The 20,886-nt window shown below is 42.9% G+C and overlaps 1 protein-coding gene across 8 annotated transcripts in view; it reads right to left on the bottom strand.

Moving 5' to 3' along the window:
• SRPK2 (SRSF protein kinase 2) overlaps window positions 1–20,886 on the bottom strand; it is a 308,829-nt gene that overhangs the window by 48,815 nt on the left and 239,128 nt on the right. For all 8 annotated transcript variants that reach the window (XM_066240509.1, XM_066240511.1, XM_066240512.1 and 5 more), the window contains 3 exons: window positions 16,188–16,296; window positions 15,421–15,508; window positions 14,145–14,232 (listed from right to left, as the gene is read on the bottom strand). In XM_066240509.1, coding sequence (XP_066096606.1) covers window positions 14,145–14,232; window positions 15,421–15,508; window positions 16,188–16,296 — 285 coding nt within the window. The remainder of the gene's footprint in view (window positions 1–14,144; window positions 14,233–15,420; window positions 15,509–16,187; window positions 16,297–20,886) is intronic.

Raw genomic sequence — 20,886 nt, 5'->3', positions numbered from 1 at the left:
ATTGTGGGAGATAGCCACCCTAACCCCTGGGACGAGTCACTCCCCAAAGCTGAAGCGAATATTTCCCCCGGAAACAGCAATACCAGCAAAGGGAAGCAGGAGAGCAGCCAAACAAGCTCCCCCACAGCACTCAGAGCAGAGTTGCATAGAAGGAGGGAGCTTTTGGGTCTACAGCAGTGAGTCTTAGGGTCCGAGCTGCAACGCCCCCACCCACGCAGCTGAGGGCTCGCAGGAGGGCCGGTGGCAGCGGGAGACAAAAGCACGGTTCTGCTGGCAGGGGTGAAAGCCAGCTGGCCACCACTGGGCTCAGGTGTGAGCTCAATCTTGCCTGGCTGGGGGAAGGGGGTGTGCAAAAGCGGTCAAACTCAGCTGCCGGCAGCCTGTAATCCAGCCTGCAGGAGAAGGGCGGAACCCTGGAAAGGGGGGAGACAAGCCCCGGGGCAAGGGCAGAGGAGCACAGCCTTGCCCTGCCCGTGCAACCCAGGCTTGCGGTCTGACTTGGTAGCCGGCTCCTCCCTTGGGGGTGGAGCCAAAAGCACAGAAGAGGCGGAGTTCCGCTACTGAGCTGAGCTTGGGCACACAGTCCTGCCCGGCGGTAGAGCCAAGGCTAGCAGCTGTTCCTCGAGCGGGCTCCTCCTGCAAGGGCAGGGCGAAAGCCCGGAAACAGGCGGAGACCTGCAGCTGAGCAAAGGTGCTCGCCAGTGCCCTCAGGACCGAGCATAACGTCACACACGGGGGCGGGGCAAAGGCCAAGGCCACCAACGCTTGTACACCCGAGCGCGTGATCACAGCCACTCCCGTGAAGAGAAAATGTGGAGGCAGAGAAATACAACACAAATAAACCAAGAGAAATCCCCAGAAAAGGACCTAAGTGAATCAGATATAACCAAATTACCAGATGCAGAGTTTAAAATAACGATTGTTAGGATGCTCAAAGATATTAGAACAACCATAGATGGCCATTATGAAAACCTAAATAAAGAGATAACAAATATAAAAAAGGACATTGAAATAATAAAAAAGAATCAGTCAGAAATGACAAATACAATATCTGAAATAAAGAATACAATGGAAGGAATTAAAAGCAGGATGGATGAAGCAGAGAATCGAATCAGCGAGTTAGAGGACACGATAAATAAAGGCATGGAAGCAGAGCAGAAAAAAGAAAAGAGACTCAAAAAGTCTGAGGAAACTCTAAGAGAGCTCTGTGACAACATGAAGAGAAACAACATCCGCATCATAGGGGTTCCTGAAGAAGAAGAGAAAGAACAAGGGATAGAGACTTTGTTCAAACAAATCATAGCAGAAAACTTCCCCCAATTAAGGCAGGAAAACATTTCACATGTTCAGGAAGCACAGAGAACTCCATTAAGGAGAAACCCAAAGAAACCAACACCAAGACATATCATAATTAAAATACCAAAGCTAAGTGATAAAGAGAAAATATTAAAAGCTGCTAGAGAAAAAAAAGACTATAACCTACAAAGGAACCCCCATAAGGATGACTTCTGACTTCTCAACAGAAACATTTGAGGCCAGAAGGGAATGGCAAGAAATATTCAAAGTAATGCAGAACAAGAACCTACAACCAAGACTACTTTATCCAGCAAGGCTATCATTTAAAACTGAAGGAGAAATAAAAAGCTTTACAGACAAAAAAAACTCAAGGAATTCACTGCAACCAAACCAAGGCTGCAAGAAATGCTAAGGGACTCGTTGTAAACAGATCAAAGGAAAAAAAGAATACACCAAAAGAGGAATACAGTTTTAAAGAAAAAAAATGGCAATAAACAATTACATATCAGTAATAACCTTAAATGTTAATGGATTAAATGATCTGATCAAGAGACATAGGGTAGCTGCGTGGATAAGAAAACAGGACCCATACATATGCTGTCTACAAGAGACACACCTTAAATCAAAAGATGCACACAGACTGAAGATAAAAGGATGGAAAAAAATATTTCATGCAAATGGAAATGAAAAAAAAGCGGGGGTAGCAATATGGACTTTAAAACAAAGACCATAGTTAGAGATAAAGAAGGTCACTACATAATGATGAAGCAATCCAAAAGGAAGATATAACCATTATAAATATCTACGCACCTAATATAGGAGCACCTAAATATATAAAGCAGACTTTGATGGACTTAAAGGGCGAGATCAACAGCAATACTATAATAGTAGGGGATTTCAATACCCCATTAACATCATTAGATAGATCCTCAAGAAAGAAAATTAACAAAGAAACAGCAGACTTAAAGGACATATTAGATCAACTCGATTTAATAGATATCTTCAGAACCTTTCACCCTAAAACAGCAGCATATACATTCTTTACAAGCGCTCATGGTACATTCTTTAGAATAGACCACATGTTAGGGCACAAAAGTGGTCTCAACAAATTTAAGAAGATTGAAATCATATTGAGCACTTTCTCTGATCACAATGGCATTAAACTAGAAATCAACCACAATAGAAAAATTGGAAAACATTTAAACACTTGGAAACTAAATAGCATGTTATTAAATAACAAATGGGTTAACATTGAGATCAAAGAAGAAATTAAAAAATTCCTAGAAACAAATGATAATGAGCATACATCAACTCAAAATTTATGGGACACAGCTAAAGCAGTCCTGAGAGGGAAGTTTATAGCATTACAGGCATACCTCAAGAAGCTAGAAAAAGCTCAAATAAACAACTTAACCCTGCATCTGAAAGAACTAGAAAAAGAACAGCAAGTAAAGCCCAGAGCTAGTAGAAGGAAGGAAATAATAAAGATCAGAGCAGAAATAAATGACATAGAGGCTAAAGAAACAATAGAGGATCAAGGAAACCAGGAGCTGGTTCTTTGAAAAGGTAAACAAGATCAATGAACCTTTAACGAGACTCATCAAGAAAGAAAGAGAGAGGACTCAAATAAATAAAATTAGAAACGAGAGTGGAGAAATAACTGATACAACAGAAATACAAAATATTGTAAGAAAATACTATGAAGAACTGTATGCCAAAAAACTAGACAACCTAGATGAAATGGACAAATTCCTTGAATCATATAATCTTTCAAAAATCAATCTGGAAGAATCAGAAAACCTAAACAGACCGATTACAACAAATGAGATTGAAGCAGTTATCAAAAAACTCCCAAAAAAGAAAAGTCCTGGGCCTGATGGCTTCACAACAGAATTCTACCAAATATTCAAAGAAGAACTAACTCCTATCCTTCTCAAGCTATTTCAAAAAATTCAAGAGGAAGGAAGACTTCCAAACTCCTTTTATGAGGCGAGCATAATTCTGATTCCAAAACCAGGCAAAGACAACACAAAAAAAGAAAATTATAGGCCAGTATCCCTAATGAACTTAGATGCAAAAATCCTCAACAAAATATTAGCAAACCGGATCCAGCAATATATGAAAAAAAATCATACACCATGATCAAGTGGGATTTATTCTTGGGAGGCAAGGATGGTATAATATTCGCAAATCAATCAATGTGATTCATCACATAAACAAAACAAAGGAGAAAAACCACATGATAATTTCAATAGATGCAGAAAAAGCATTTGATAAAATCCAGCCCCCATTCATGATCAAAACTCTCAGCATTGGGAATACAGGGAACATACCTCAACATGATAAAGGCCATCTATGAGAAACCCACAGCCAACATCATACTCAATGGGCAAAAATTAAAAGCAATCCCCTTAAGATCAGGAACAAGGCAGGGGTGCCCCCTTTCACCACTCTTATTCAACACAGTTCTGGAAGTCCTAGCCACAGCAATCAGACAAGAAAAAGAAATAAAAGGCATCCAAAATGGAAAAGAAGAAGTAAAACTATCATTATTTGCAGATGATATGATATTGTACATAGAAAACCCTAAAGTCTCATTTCTTTTGAATGCTGATGAACAGGAGACACCAAATCTTTTTCGCCTGCAAACTACTACCTTCTTTATTAGATCCAGCTAATACACTGTTTTGTCTTTTTCCAAATAGCTCCAGACATATGGAAAAGATTTATTGATATATAGGTGGATGGGAATCCTCAAACCCCTCAGCGAGATCTTCTGAGCATGGCTTTTAGGATACCTAGAGGCAGAAAAAGCCCAATAGAGATCAGGGGAACTACCAGCTTTTAGGATACGCCCTTAAAGGCTCCAACGCCCCAAAGGGATCTCCTAGGATGCTATCTGGGTCCTGCTTCAATAGTGGAAAGGAAGGTCATTGAGCTAAAGCCTGCCAGGCTTACATGCTTCTACTGTGAAGAAACAGGGACACTGGAAGGGAGGCTCCCCCCCCCACTCCTCTAAGGGAGGGTTCAGTCTCTTCCAGCCCTGCTCCAGCCACCTATGACCTAACCTTGCCCAGAAAGCTGGGGTTTGCCACTGAAGGCTGAAGGTGCCCAGGGCCATCGGCCCCATCTACGACACTGTGGACGAGCCCAGGGTATTTCTTTGAAGAAGCAGGTAAACTGATCTCATTTGCACAAGGGCCACTTAACTATGTTTTGCCTGAATAGTCAGGTTTTTTATTCTTCCCTCAAAGATCTCTGTTGTGGGTGTTGATACTCCTATGTTCTGCTGCTTTGCTTAATATATAGTGTTTCCTTTATCCCTCCTATCTCAATGCCCAACTCATATTTCAGGCTGGGACCTACTCCGAATTTAGAGCTCTCTTTCCCTCTTTTTGCCAACTTCTATTATGAATCTACCTTTGCCACCCAGCTTAGTGTATCCCAAGGTTCTCTTTACCATGCCACAGTCGCAGAGCTCCAGGGAAAAGCTACCTGGTCTCATCTCTCCAGGCAGAGGAGAACAGAAGCTCCATATCCACGCATGCTGCAAATGGCTTCTCCAGTCTACCTGAATCATTACCAGCTAGAAGCAGCGGTCACTGGGACTTGGACATGAGCTGCAAAGTATAGAATGGTGACAACAATTCCAGTGCCATGCAGACTTTTCCTGGATGTGGACTTTTCCTGGTCTCCTGCTCCCTGTGACAGATCCTAACAGACTGAACTGTGGTTGGGTTGCATTTTTCAGGGATTTGACATGGTGATGGGGCCAACTTGGACTTGGTGAACATGTTAAGGACACTACTCTTTTATGGATTCTTGCTGTAAGGGTCAAGAGTTTGCTTAAAGGCTTTTAATCACTGTTAAAAAAAAATAGAGGGCTGGATAAAGAGGATGGGGCACATATACACCATGGTGTACTGGTCAGCTAGAAGAAATGATGACATCGGATCACTTACAGCAGATTGGTGGAATCTTGATGACATTGTGCAGAGTGAAATAAGCGAATCAGAAAAAAACAGGAACTGCAGGATCCCATACATTGGTGGGACGGAAAAGTGAGACTAAGAGACATGGACAGGAGTGTGGAGGGGGGAGGGGGAGGGGTACAAAGAAAACTGGATAGAAGGTGACGGAGGATGATCTCTCTTTGGGTGATGGGTATGCAACAGAACTAAATGACAAAATAACCTGTAAATGTTTTCTTTGAATATATGTACCCTGATTTATTGATGTCACCCCATTTAAATAAAAATTTATTTATAAAAAAAAAACCAAAAAACCTTTTGTTATAACACATTTGGTGGCTCCGAGCCCTCTTCCTTCCTTCTCGGCGGGGAAAAATACCTTACATTTTGGTGCCGAAAACCCGGAAGGAGTTAGAAGTCTGCAAGGACCGCTCCTCTTCCTTATCCCCTCCGAGAAAGAACCAGGAGAAAGAACTAGGATCTCCGACCTTCCACCCACTTCTTCGCACAGTGCGGTAAGTACCCTGCCTCCAGCCTTCCTCTCAGTTCTTTCTTCCGAGACTCCCTGTCCGAAACCGTAGCTACATCAGGGAAGTCTTTTCCATCCATCCGAGTGCGTGTGCTTGTCCCCAAGCACTTCCACTTTACCTTTTCCGTCGTGGCCAGACCTTGAGATTTTAGGATGCTAATACTCAATACTGACGACTCCGAGGACTGAGGGCGGCTGTTGGGGCACAGGAATCTCCCTCCCTAAAGAAGAAGAAACTGTTCTTCTCCGCTGTGGCCAGGCCACAGAACCTACTGAATTAGCCTCCTGAAGGGACTTTTGGTGTTAACACCCTCACCAATTTAACTATTGCCAAAAAAGCTGGGAACTGATTGGAGATCTCTTACATACACGGCTTCTAATTATTTGCACACCCGTCCTTAATCTCTGTGCTGACTGTTCCACCACACAGGCCTTTTTCTGGCCAGAGAAACCTCACCTAAAACCTCCACTCCTAATCTTTTCTTCTCCATGGACTCTCAACTCTCTCTCCTTCCTGTCTGACCCTCGTGGGCGCCCCTCTCTCAGGACTTTTCTCTGGTCCCTCTGCGGACCTCTTTTGTGCTCGGGTCTCTTCCCTCTGAAAGCCCTCTCCCCTCCCTTCTCAAAAACCTGTTTCTTATTCACCACTACCATCTCTTTCTCCTCCCCTGCTGGCCAGGTCCCCCTCCCTTCACTGTGTTCTCTAGTCCCTGCTCCGTCAGGCCATTCTCAGCCTGGCATTGGCTTTTACACCAGTTTTCAGGACATCCAACCACAATTTTCTTGCAGGAAGTTTCTGCCCTGTCCAACGTTTCCTGCAGGATCTGGGTGCCGAACTCCGCACAAGCCCCCCTCCTCTTATTCCCAAACCCCCAAACCCCTATCCGGAACCTGTGAACACGGAACCTGTGAAAATTTAAAGTTTTTAATGTTCCCAACTAGTAAAAACAGGCCAAGGCTGTTCCGCCAGGCCCTGCATGCAGCAGAAGGTAATGCTCCAAACCCCCAGGTCTTGTGGCAACCCTGAGACCAGCAGAGCCACCAGCAGCTTGCTTTAAGTGTGGCAAGCAGTCCCGGCAGGGCCCCTGCTGGCGGCTGCCCACTGAACCCTGCCCTGACTGCAAGCAGCCCAGTCACTGGCAGAGTGATTGCCCCTTTGGGCAACAGGTTTTTCCTCAGCGCCTCTACGTGGAGGACAAGCTGCCCGAATGGGAAGGCCAATCCAGCCAGGTGGGTGCATCGATCAAACTCCTAGGACACGGCCTGGACTCGGAGAACCCAGGGTTCTGCAACAAGTGGGTAAGTTCATCTCATTTCTTGTGGACATGGGGGCTGCCTTCTCTGTTTTGCCATCACATTCTGGACCTCTAGTTCCTTCACAGGTCTCGGTTATGGGAATGGATGGGACCCCTTCCTTTCCCCTTTTTATGCCACTCCTGACGTGCAGTTCTGCCTCAAGCTTGCCTCCATACAGGACCACTGGCAGTCGGAACCACTGGACTCCATCCATCTTCAGCTCACCAAAAGACTGGACCCTACAAATCCCCTTATTACTCCTCTTTTTTTTTAATCCTTACAGGACTGCATCCGCAAAGTTTCTCAACTCACGGCCAAACAGATGTTCCTCCTGACACCCCTCAAAGCCACCACCTTCTGATCTCCCCCTCCCCACGACACCCCTATTCAGCAGGAAGTAGCCAGACGAATAAACGGCGCCCCTTTTCTATTTAACACAAAAGGTCAGAATGTAAGGTCAGTGGATAATGGGGGATGGTCACGTGGGGAACCCAGACCTGCGAACTTTGGCTAGGACCACCCACAACCAAGTGCGCCAAAAGGAGGCTTCACAGGAACCGTTTGGAAAAAAGCGATCGTCTGCCAGCCAGTGGGATTTCACCACGTCATGTTAGCTCCACTTCCCTAGAGGGACCTTTTAAATATCTCCCACGCGGTTTAATCCGTGCAACTTCTCTGGTCTCCAACTTTCTTCGGGGCCAGGGAACCTTGCCGGGCGGGATGCGTGCTCTGTACTCAATAAAGCCGTTTGCTATTCCACACTTTGTGGCTCTGGCCTCTTCCTTCCTTCTCGGCAGGGAAAAAATACCTTACAAGGCCTACATGATGAAATGAGCTAAGGTGAATGGCACAGTGCTAGGCTACTCTAAGTGACTAAGGGGTAGGAAGTGTATACAGCACAGATATGCTAGACAGAGACGATTCACATCTCAGGCCAGACAGAACAGGAAGGTTTAAGATTTCAACATGCTACTCAGAATGGTGCACAATTTATAACTATGAATTACTTCAAGAATTTTTCATTTAACATTTTCAGATTGCAAGTAACTATAATTACAGAAAGAAAACATCACATGTGGGGGGACTGCTATGTTTCCCGCCACTGTGGTAAAGTGCCAAAGAACTGTAAAACTTAGTTCTTTAGTTCTTCAAAATGGCAATACCATTTTAAAGAGGAAAAGTCAGGATTTTCCTCTCATCCTTTCTTTGGAAAATGAAGGGAGAAGGATATGAAAGTCTTCTGACTCACAAGGACAGCTGGGTCATTCAGTTTTAGTTCTCTGAAAGGATTAAGGTTATCTAAAGAACTTCATTTCACTTTCAATAAGAGACAAAATTTACATACCACCCTACACTGATTTTAGCTCTCCCTCTCTTCCTGGAATCCTGAGATTAACTTGGATCTCTAGGCAAAGGAGGAGAGATAGACACTAACAGGTTTATGGATGTATTTGGATATGTAAAATGACATCACCATTGTGTTACCTTGAAACTTTTAAGGTTTTTTAAATCTCCTAGACCAGGGGTCCCCAAACTACGGCCTGCGGGCCACATGCGGCCCCTTGAGGCCATTTATCCGGCCCCCGCCACACTTCCGGAAGGGGCACCTCTTTCATTGGTGGTCAGTGAGAGGAGCACATTGACCATCTCATTAGCCAAAAGCAGGCCCATAGTTTCCATTAAAATACTGGTCAGTTTGTTGATTTAAATTTACTTGTTCTTTATTTTAAATATTGTATTTGTTCCCGTTTTGTTTTTTACTTTAAAATAAGATATGTGCAGTGTGCATAGGGATTTGTTCATAGTTTTTTTTATAGTCTGGCCCTCCAATGGTCTGAGGGACAGTGAACTGGCCCCCTGTGTAAAAAGTTTGGGGACCCCTGCCCTAGACAAATGTTATAAGCTTGTTAATTATTGTATCATGCTGTTATGCTCCCTCCAACCTGTATGTGGTCAAAGGGTATATAACCAGCCTCTGAGATATATTTGGGGCTGCACCATTTGGGTCAGATATGCCTCGTGTTAGTCATATGTGGCTGGCATATTAATAAATCTCCTTTTAAATAAAACCCTTCAAAATTCATCTGGACTTGGTGTCTCTACGTAAACCCATGGAAGTGAGGTACGGTACTTTACAACACCACGAGCAAACAAAGGGCTCTCTTTAGAAGACCCAATATGAAAATATGGAAAGAGCATTCTGGATTCTAAAGGTGTTATCTGGGTATTAAATATATTATCTCTTCTCTGCTCTCAGCTCTGATCCATAGGTCTTGAACTATTCTCAGTCACTGATCCCTTAAGGCTGCCCTTCCCAATGCACCAGGCACAGGGAGGGGAAAGATAAAACACCTTCCCACAACCCCATCACCTCCTCCCAAGCGCCCCCACCAAGACTAACCAGAATGCAAACTTACCAGTAGCCCAATAAAAACTGACATTCTCAAGAGAAAGGGAAATCATTAAATGCCTTTGCTCTATCTTCTTCTAGGTGCATTTCTCTTCCAATAGGACCTAGAATTAGAAGAAAGCTTCCCTACTAAAAGCAAAAGAAACAACTAATTATATAGCTAAGAAACTTTCACCTTCAAGAATCATTTTTTTTTTCTTTCTTTTTTTGTATTTTTCTGAAGCTGGAAACGGGGAGGCAGTCACACAGACTCCCGCATGCGCCCGACCGAGATCCACCCGGCACGCCCAACAGGGCGATGCTCTGCCCATCTTGGGCGTCGCTCTGTCGCGACCAGAGCCACTCTAGCACCTGGGGCAGAGGCCAAGGAGCCATCCCCAGCACCCGGGCCATCTTTTGCTCCAATGGAGCCTCGGCTGAGGGAGGGGAAGAGAGAGACAGAGAGGAAGGAGAGGGGGAGGGGTGGAGAAGCAGATGGGCGCTTCTCCTATGTGCCCTGGCCGGGCATCGAACCCGGGACTTCTGCATGCAAGGCCGATGCTCTACCACGGAGCCAACCAGCCAGGGCTCAAGAATCATTTTTTAAAAATCATTAATTTCCAGCAAGATAGTTTTTCTGAGAAACCACATACTCCGTATGCTAGTTGTAAGGCCAGTAGTCATGGCCACTATCACAGCCGCCTGGCCTGTGCAGGTTCACATTTGATTCGGACAGATGGTAATGAAACAATGGAGCCAAGAACTGGTGGGCCATTAGCTTTAATCCTAGCTTGCACCCAGCAGGCAAGAAATACACACAGTGGGAAAACACTTCCCTTTCCAGGGCTCCCAAAGCCACCAACTTATCCAAGTTTTCCTAGGATCAAAGGTTTATACCCTCACCAGTCTTATTCATCTCTGTTCCTCATCTCCTTCTCTCTGCACAAACTCTGCACTAACTGGCTTTTCCCTCAGCACTCCACCATCTTGGCTGCCTCTCCTGGCCTCCTCCACGTGGCCTTTCTCTGCTCTCTCCTCTAATGCTAATCTCAGGAACTGAGAGAGCAAGCTCCCAGTCTGCCCCACTTTATAGTGTAGAAATCAAAACCTTTAATCCAATATACAAACAAGGAAGTCTCTGATACAAAGTCACTTATCTGAGGCATAATGGGATTCCTCATGAGAGTGCACCACCCCACGTCATGCAATCAGTGAAGAGTGTGGGGAAAAGCTTAGTGTTAAAACTAAGCCTTAGTTTATAATGACCCGGCCTGCTTACAGCCTGTCCCCCACACCCAATACAAACTATAAGTGAGCAAGCATATATCATATTTACAAACTTATTTGACCAACACTAGTCTAATGAAAAAGTTAAGAAAGTGAATTAACTGAATCTTTAAACAATTAAAGCAAGTTGATACACATTTAAGAGAAAGAGAAGATATGCAGAAGAAAATAACATTTCTTGAAATGTAATTCAAAAAAGTCTAGAAAAGTCCTTTTCCATTATAAAGGAAATTTTTATTAAGTATGACTAACACCAAGAAATTGTTTTTATTTTATTTGACGAGTTTTATGATCTTTCTAAAGTCCATACTGAAAGGCAACAACTGAAGCTGAACCGAAATCACGAGACTAATGTGTGCTAAAAGAAAAGTTTATTTTAAAACACCCAGGTGCAGGCAGGCTGTTGTTTTTCAAAGATGTAAACTAGCACTGGCCAGTGGCTCAGTGGATAGAGTGTTGGCCCAGTATATGAACATCTTGGGTTTGATTCCCAGTTAGGGAACACAGCAGAAGCTCATCTGCTTCTCTCCTGGTCTCTTCCTCTTCCCCTCCCACAGCCAGTGGCTCGAATGGTTTGAGCACCAGCCCTGGGTACTGAGGATAGCTCAGCTGGTCCAAGCGTGAAAGCCTCAGGCACTAAAAATAGTTCGGTTGGTTTGAGTATCAGCCCCAGATGGGGGATGCCAGGTAGAATCTGGATGAGGCACATACAGAATCTGTCTCACTATCTCCTCTCCTCTCACTTAAAAAAAAAAAAAAAAGATGCAAACTGACATCCTGTAGAAGTAAAAGAACATGACTTGACTTCTAGGATTTGTTTTGAAATAATTCAGCAGGAGATAAAGGGTAAATAAAGCAAATGTGGCCAGATGCTGGTAGTTATTGGATTTGGGTGACAGACATAGAAATTCACTGTAGTGCACTCTATTTTTATACATATCGAAAACTTGACAATATAAACATTTTTGAAGAAAAACAATGGAAGTTTCTTTCCATTATGCCTATGTCAGATTTACCAACAAGTACAGAAAATCTATCACTCTGAGACAGGCTACTTAGCCAGGACAAGTGGAATAGGGAAACTGAGATAGATAAAGGGCCATGCAGTTTATAGCTATCTAGTAAACCACAAAATCCTATTTTCCATAACCAAGGACCTGTAAGAGTAAATGATTTACATTTCTCCACGCCAACCAGAGGGTAAATAGTTTAAGTCACCCTGCTCAGGGAGATAGACAGCAGAAATCCAATTAGTGCCATTTGTGCCAACCATACCCAAGGGCAGATGGAATTAAGAGAATAAATCTCATTTTGGCACATCAGCATAAAGCTGATTTCTATTGAGATCCTTCCGTAAGACTGCCCCTAAACACTCAGTCTTTAAAACCCTCAAGCCCTGGTTGGTTGGCTCAGTGGTAGAGCATTGGCCTGGTGTGTGGATGTCCAGGGTTTGATTCCCAGTCAGGGCATACAGGAGAAGCACCCATATGCTTCTCCACCCCTATCCTTCTTGCTTCTTTCTCTCTCTCTGTCTGCCTTCTCTTTTTTCCTTCCCTTCTGCAGCTATGGCTCAATTAGAGCAAGTTGGTCCCGGGCACTGAGGATGGCTCCATGGCTTCCACCTCAGGCACCAAAAGGCAATGGAGCAAGGGCCTCAGACGGGCAAAGCATCACCCCCTAATGGGCTTGCTGGGTAGATCCCAGTCAGGGTGCATGCAGGAGTCTGTCTCTGCCTCCCCTCCTCTCACTAAAATACAAAAATAAACAAACAAAAAAAACAAAAAAAACCCTCAAAAGGACCCAGGGCCCACTCTCCCTCCCGGGAGCACGCCCAGCCTTCCTTCTCTCACAGAGTCCCTAAACTCCAAGGGACCCACAATACTTGTAACCAGGGAGCAATGGGCAATAGCAGCTCCTCCTAGGACAGTGGTTGGCAATGATTGAAATGTCTTTTGAGAGCCAAATTTCTTTTTTTTTTTTTTTAAATATATTTTTATGAAGTTGGAAACGGGGAGGCAGCCAGACAGACTCCTGCATGCACCCGACCGGGATCCACCCGGCACGCCCACCAGGGGACAATGCTCTACCCATCTGGGGTGTCGCTCTGTTGCAACCAGAGCCAGTCTAGCGCCTGAGGCAGAGGCCATAGAGCCATCCTCAGCACCCGGGCCAACTTTGCTCCAATGGAGCTTTGGCTGCAGGAGGGGAAGAGAGAGACAGAGAGGAAGGAGAGGGGAAGGGGTGGAGAATCAGATGGGCGCTTCTCCTATGTGCCCTGGCCGGGAACCGAACCCGGGACTCCTGCACGCCAGGCCGATGCTCTACCACTGAGCCAACTGGCCAGGGCGAGAGCCAAATTTCTTAAACTTAAACTATATAGGTAGGTACATTCCTTATTGAGGTAGTGTCCCCGCATGTGTTATTTTGTGGAAGAGCCACACTCAAGGGGCCAAAGAGCCGCATGTGGCTCGCGAGCTGCGGTTTGCCAAACACTGTCCTAGGATAAGCCCCTAAACCTGTCTCCAAGGCCCCTCCTTTCTCTGACTTTCCACTGAGCTGACAGTATCCCCATCTAGGCTCATTTCTTTCCTAGAACACTTCCAGAGAGCCAGTGCAGCTGGGCCTCGGCTATCTCTTGTTGCTTCTTCTAGCCTAAACCCTTCCTTCTTTCACTGTCCCTACCTTTAATAAATATACTCTCAAAATCACCTGGACTTGTGTTGTGAAATCTTCCCCACACGAAGTCAAGAACCCACACTCAACCAGCTGGCTGGAGGCACACCCACTCCAGGCCCGGTCCCCTTTCTGGTAACAACTTTACTTTCACCAGACTTTTTCTAAAGTAGACAAACTAAACATAACACAACCAACACACTTCTATATTCACCTGTCAGAAAGATGACACTGTGCAGGATCAGGTGTGACTTTGCTGTCATTAGCAGAGCATTTTTCCTTTTATCACCTCAATAAATTCTTTGCAGCTAGTGAAGGATACCTAGCCCTGTGTACAGGTTTTCAGAAGTTTAAATTTAAAAAAAGTGCTGGTGTCTGCTTCTATCTACCACTGCAAAAATTAACTTCACTAGAATTAATGAAAAAGATTAATAATTAATGTAATGTGAAAAAAGTCAAGGGCTATAAAAACAATTTTATAAGCTTGTTTCTACATTAAAAACCCCAAAAGGCCCTTGAAGAGCACGCCAGGCATATCATTTTATAATACTCCATGATGACACTATAGGTTTTATATAGAGAATGACAGCAGAGCAAATAGAAGTTTATATGCGCTTGAAACCTTTCCATTTTTCAAAAGTTAAAAGGAAAATTACAGTATATTCCAGCCATTAAAAAGTAACAGATGTGTAAGAAAGGATACGTATTCCGTTCATGCCTGAAATCTTGAAGTCATCAATTAGCTGTACTACCATGTCTTTGTTTGGGTCACTGGGATCACTTTCTCGAACCTATGGAAAGAAAAATGAGTCAAGAACAGAAGTCCTTAGTCCTGGCCAGGTAACCCACTTGGTTAGAGTGTCGACCCTGATATGCCAAGGTTGAGGATTCAAACCTTGGTCAGAGCACATATAAGAATTAACTAGTGCCTTACCAGGCGGTGGCACAGTGGATAGAGCGTCTGGCTTAGATGCGGAGGACCCATGTTCGAGACCCCGAGGTTACCAGCTTGAGCACGGGTTCATCTGGTTTGAGCAAAAAGCTCACCAGCTTAGACGCAAGGCCGCTGGCTCGAGCAAGGGGTTACTCGGTCTGCTGAAGGCCCGCAGTCAAGGCACATATGAGAAAGCAATCAACGAACAACTAAGGTGTTGCAACGAAAAACTGATGATTGATGCTTCTCATCTCTCTTCATTCCTGTCTGTCTGTCTGTCTGTCCCTATCTATCCCTCTCTCTGACTGTCTCTCTGTTCCTGTAAAAAAAAAAATTAACTAGTGAATGCATAAATAAGTGAAACAACATGTTGATGTCCTTCTCTCTCTAAAAAAAAAAATCAATCAATAAATAAATATTAAAAAAACAAAACAAGAACAGCCTGACCAGACAGTGGCGCAGTGGATACAGCATCAAACTGGGACACAGAGGACCCAGGTTCGAGACCCTGAGGTCACTGGATTGAGTGCGGGCTCACGTGGCTTGAGTGTAGGCTCATGTGGCTTGAGCACAGGTTCACCAGCTTGAATGCAGGATTGCTGGCTTAAAGCCCAAGGTCGCTGGCTTGAGCAAGGGGTCACTCACTCTGCTATAGCCGCCCTGGGTCAAGACACATATGAGAAAGCAATCAATGAACAACTGAGGAGCCACAATGAAGAATTGATGCTTCTCATCTCCCTTCCTGCCTGTCTGTCCCTCTCTGTCTCTGTCACCAAAAAAATAACACACAAACAAAACAAAACAAAACAAAACAAAAAAAACCCTGAGAACTTAAAAAAAAAAAGAAGTGTATAAGACTGAAAGTCATTTCCATGATACCAACCAAAATGGTTTCAATATAATATGTTTTCTCAAATAAAAGATGAAGTATTTGAATTTATAAAACATAAAATCATTTTTAATTTAGTAAAACCCAGAAAAATCCCTCTCTAAAATTGTAAGTCATTAATTTTTCTCCTATCATTCACATTTTTGTAGTACTTACACATTTGAGCAATTTTATTTCATCCAAGGCTGTCTCCGTGTAATGCTGGGCACTTTTCACGACTTTCATTGCAACAAATCTTTTGCCCCTTTAAAAAAATGCAAGTTAAAAAAAATACTATGAGCAGAGGCGATCATTAAAATGAAATCTATCCAATAAATGGAAAGTTTTAATAAGCTTTCTTTAAAATAGTGCTTTCCAAATCGTGAGGCAGTAATTCAGAAGCAGGGTCATGCGTGAAAACAATCTTTTTCCTTGTGCTTCGGCTTTTCCCTCATAAAATAAGGTAAACTAGAAAATTTTGTTCATCACATAGAGTGAGGGCATTATCTTATAACACTTTGTCTCAGTCCCACACACACAGCCCACATGTACATCTGTACTGAGTAGCAATGACATTTTATGCTATAGGTCACAGCTTTAATAAATAGCCAGAAACTACTGATTTGAAAGGCCTATGTGTTATTTTTTTTATTTAAATATTTTTCTGGTAGGGATGAATTATTGGGAAAAAATATGATCCTGATGTAATTTCAATAAATAAGCCTCAGATATAAAGACAGAAGAAAGCTATTATTTATCAGGCAAATAAACTTCAAACTGAGGGGGAAAATGTCTAGCTAGGGCAGGCAAGTCTGTGCTAAGAACTTCACACTGCACAACAGAAGCAAGTGTGCCCTCAGCTACAACTTAGTATAAAGCAAAGATGTTGAACTAGACCAGGAATCAAGTGCACAAATTACAAAAAAAAAAACCCCACAACTTACTGCATATCCCAGCACAGCCAGACAGTAGAGAAGTGTCCCCATCCTAGCTTCCTAATAACATGGTACCGGCCATTGAAGAGGTCTCCAATTTTCACTGGATGATAGCCACCTTTTATTTTAAAAGGGGAAAAAAAAGTTTAATTTCAGAAAAATAGTAACAGAATTTCATTCTTCCTTTGTAAGTTCTTGATACCATTAAAGAAAGCTGTAAATAGTAAAATCAGATTAAAATATGTTTAATAATATACCGTTTTTCAAGAATGTGCTGCATCAAAAGAGAAGTGTCATCTGCCTTCCTAGTAACTGAATTAGAAAGGCAGCAAACCACCCAGCGCGCCATCACACTGACTTTAGGTTATATGTATGTTTAGGTGTAGACAGCACACTAGCTCTTGACGTTTTCAAACAACCTTTTTTCCCTCCTAAGTTGTTAAGTTAAAACACAAATCATGCTGTATCAATGAAATATAACTCATCAAAATAAAGGGCGTGTACTATGCATCATTCTGTATACACCATTAAGGAATTATATAACATATAACAATGTACCCTCCAACAGAGCTTGCTTCTCTCACCGCTCTTCCTCCAACCTTGGGACAGGATGGAGAAGAGAGGATACATGTTCAGGCAGACATGTGGGGGAATGAAGAGTGCTTCACAGACATCTGGCATAAAAGTATTTCACTTGCATTTGTAAGTAAAATAAACAGGATACAAAGCAGCATGTATAATAATATAACATTTTTTTTGAAACATAAGAAAAAGTCTAGGAGGATAGATGTTAGCAACAAATATCTCTGGATATAAAATCACTTTTATTCTTTTAATCTACATTTTATTATTTTTATTTTTAATTTTTTCAATATTTTCTAAAACAATACTTTTAATTGCAAAAATATTATTTTTCATTTTTTAAATCTGCAAAATTCTTACAAATCACTCAAGATATCAATGTACAGAGAACAAACAGAGCTGTCAGAGGGGAGCAGGGTTGGGGGCTAAATAAAAATGTTGAAGAGATCAAGCAAATAAAATAACTCATAGACATAAACCACAGTATGGTGATCACCAGAGGGAAAGGGGGCTGGGGGAGGTGGAGGAGGGCAGGGGGGATAAATGGTGATGGAAGGAGACTTGACTTTGGGTAGTGAACACACAGCACAAATGATGTATTCTAGAACCGTACACCTGAAATCTATATAATTTCATTAACCAATGTCACCCCACAAAATTCAGTAAAAATTTAAAAAAAAGACACAGATGGTCTGTGCCTACTTTTGAGCAGCTCAAAGCAGGTGCAGGAAGTACGGTATCTAAACGACATCCTTCAATACACTGGTAACTTTCATAGGGCTAGGAGAAATACCATGAATATAAACACTTTAATTGTGTTGAAGTAGTGAAGCAACATTTGAGCAGACGTGGTTTCTAAGATTCCTACTCTCATCACTGTGCTTGCTTCCCCTGGATTTTAATATCAAAGTATATAACAATATTTTGGGTTAAAATATATGAACGGCCCTGGCCGGTTGGCTCAGTGGTAGAGCGTTGGCCTGGTGTGCAGGAGTCCCGGGTTCGATTCCCGGCCAGGGCACACAGGAGAAGCGCCCATCTGCTTCTCCACCCCTCCCCCTCTCCTTCCTCTCTGTCTCTCTCTTCCCCTCCTGCAGCCAGGGCTCCATTGGAGCAAAGTTGACCCGGGCGCTGAGGATGGCTCTGTAGCCTCTGCCTCAGGCGCTGGAGTGGCTCTGGTTGCAACAGAGTGACGCCCCGGATGGGCAGAGCATCGCCCCCTGGTGGGCATGCTGGGTGGATCCCAGTCGGGCGCATGCAGGAGTCTGTCTGGCTGCCTCCCTGTTTCCAACTTCGGAGAAATGCAGAGGGACAAAAAAATGAACTAAAAGATAGTAAATTATGTATAAAATGTAGTAAATTATTTAATGACTGTATGGATGTTAACAAAACTCATTCTGGTAATCATTTTGCAGTACACACAGGTCAAGTCACTGAGCTACAAACCTAAATTCATACAGTGTTGTATGTCAATTATATCTCAATAAAACTGGAAGAAAAAAGTGGTTTCTTACTTATTTAGAAAGTTAAACTAAAATTGAAATAAGTCCTGAGTTTATAATACAGTTTTGAAACCATGAAAATTAACACTATAAGGGAAAAAATTATCATTTTCAAGCATGAATTAGGGGCACTCTGCTAGTCCCTTTACTCTAAAAACCATGTTCCATGAAACTAAATCAAAATATGCTGCAGGTGTTCCACAGGGGAAGCAGGGAGGGGAAAAGAAGAAAGGAGAAGTTCTGTTTAGGAAATGCGAAGTTAAACAAAGCAAGCAAATTACTTTTTCTTTTTTTTTACAGAGACAGAGAGAGAGTCAGAGAGAGGGATAGATAGGGACAGATAGGAACAAAGAGAGATGAGAAGCATCAATCATTAGTTTTTTGTTGCGACACCTTAGTTGTTCATTGATTGCTTTCTCATATGTGCCTTGACCTGGGGGCTACAGCAGACTGAATAACCCCTTGCTCAAGCCAGCGGCCTTGGGTCCAAGCTGTTGAGCTTTGCTCAAACCAGATGAGCCCGTGCTCAAGCTGGCAACCTTGGGGTCTTGAACTCGGTTCCTCCGCATCCCAGTCCTATGCTCTATCCACTGCACCACTGCCTGGTCAGGCACAAAGCAGAATTCTTGACCCAAGTGGTTCTCAGAGTCCAATGGGTTAACAGAATGGAAACCCAAGAGGCGAGCCTGCTGCAAATTCCAGACATATTTGCCAATGCAACCATTTCTTCCAAGAACTAGTCATTTCACAGCACAAGTGTTTAGGAAATCCAATGTCCATATACCATTTCTTACAACCACTCCATAGAGGAGATGGTGTTGTTTCTACACTGATGAAGTGGACAGTCTCAGAGACAGTAAGTAGTATGTTCAAGTCTGGAAACTCACTATGACTCCAAAGTCCATGCTCTGCTCACCAGAAAGAAATATACTCCATGTTTAACACCTGGAGGACTGTTGACCAGTCTTAGTACACCGGGAACACTTGATAGCTTAATTAAAAGGCACTTACTACTTAACTGAACATTATTGCTAACATTAAGGTCTCTAAATTTTAAAACAATTTAATTATGCATAAAGAAAAGAAACTTCTCTCACTATTGTAGTATGTTTGAGATCTGAATTCGCAAACAGCCAGAGTGTGCACATATGAACAAAAATAGAAGAGCACTCCTCAGTGTAATCACAGCAAAAGCACAGCTGTTCCTCTTCTCAGGGAGAATTCCAACGCTGAACAAAAGAAATTACTACTAGTTTAGTCCAGAATATTGTACGTAAAAATAGGACAATTAAACAAGAGGGGCATAAAAATAATTTTTAAATACAAATATAAAAACAATTCAAATTTCTAAGCACTTACTCTTTTTTAAAATTTGAATATATTTTTCAGATTTCTATTCTATAATTTTCATATTTAAATTCAAAAGATTGCTATAGAAAACAAGTCCCCTCTGACCATTTTTCAGTCTCTTCTCACAATATGGTAACTTCCACTTAGGCTGCCAAAGGGTCTCCCAGAGCAGACCACACCAGTCCACCCAGCATCCAGAGACTTAGAGAAAAGGGACCCTTCAGTAACTGTCAGAAAAAAATCTCTCAGTTTCCTGAGATTTGCAAACAGTGTGTGTCAGAATGGCTATTAGCAGTGGACACACCATGGCCCATAGTGATGTCTAGCACACAAGGAACCTTGAGAAGAGTTACAGACCAGCCACAGCCCCTCCTCGAGGACTCTTGCTCCTTACCAGCAGGCAGTCCAGGATGTAGGGGAACAAGAGTGCTGGCCTGGACGCTGCTCAGGCATCAGGCAGGGTACCAGAGAGGGTCAAGCACTTGACTATGACACTACTGTATATTCTACAGCAAACATTCTTTCCAAATACATGAAAAATTTACCATCACAGTCTATATACTTGGAGATTCAGATTCAAGTCACACAAAGCATATTTTTAGACCACAAGGAAATTAAATCAGAAACCAATGAGAGAACATGCTCCCAAACTAGAAAATTAATACACTTCAAAATAACCTATGGATAAAAAAAAAATCAAAAGAAAATAATAATGAATTTACACTACATGAAAATGAAAACATAACACAGCAGAATCTGTGAAATGCTGCGAAAGCAGGCCTTGGAGGAAAATTTCAGAGCACTAAACATCTTGTATTAGAAGAGAAGAGCTTGAATCAGTGACCTCAGTTTCCATGTTAAAAAACTAGAAAAGCAAATGTATCCCAAAGTTAGCAGAAGGAAATAATCAAGATATGAACTGTAATCAGTAAAAACAAAAAGCATAAAACAAGAGAGAAAAATCAGTAAAACCAGAAGCTAGTTCTCTGAGAGAATTAAAATAATAAATTTCTGGCCAAACTGACCAGCGAAGAAAGAAAACATGAATTACTAACATAAAGAATAGGTGAGGTGAGCCTGACCAGGCAGTGGTGCAGTGGATAGAACATCAGACTGGGATGTAGAGGAACCAGGTTCAAAACGCCGAGGTCACTGTCTTGAGCACGGACTCACCGGCTTGAGTGCAGGCTCACCAGCTTGAGCATGGGATCATGGACATGACCTCATGATCGCTGGCTTGAAGCCCAAGGTCTCGCTGGCTTGAGCACAAGGTC

The sequence above is a fragment of the Saccopteryx bilineata genome, chromosome 7, assembly GCF_036850765.1.
Source record: "Saccopteryx bilineata isolate mSacBil1 chromosome 7, mSacBil1_pri_phased_curated, whole genome shotgun sequence".
Lineage (NCBI taxonomy): Eukaryota > Metazoa > Chordata > Mammalia > Chiroptera > Emballonuridae > Saccopteryx > Saccopteryx bilineata.
The sequence above is the reverse complement of the archived record's forward strand: the minus strand, read 5'-3'. Positions and strand labels throughout refer to the sequence as shown.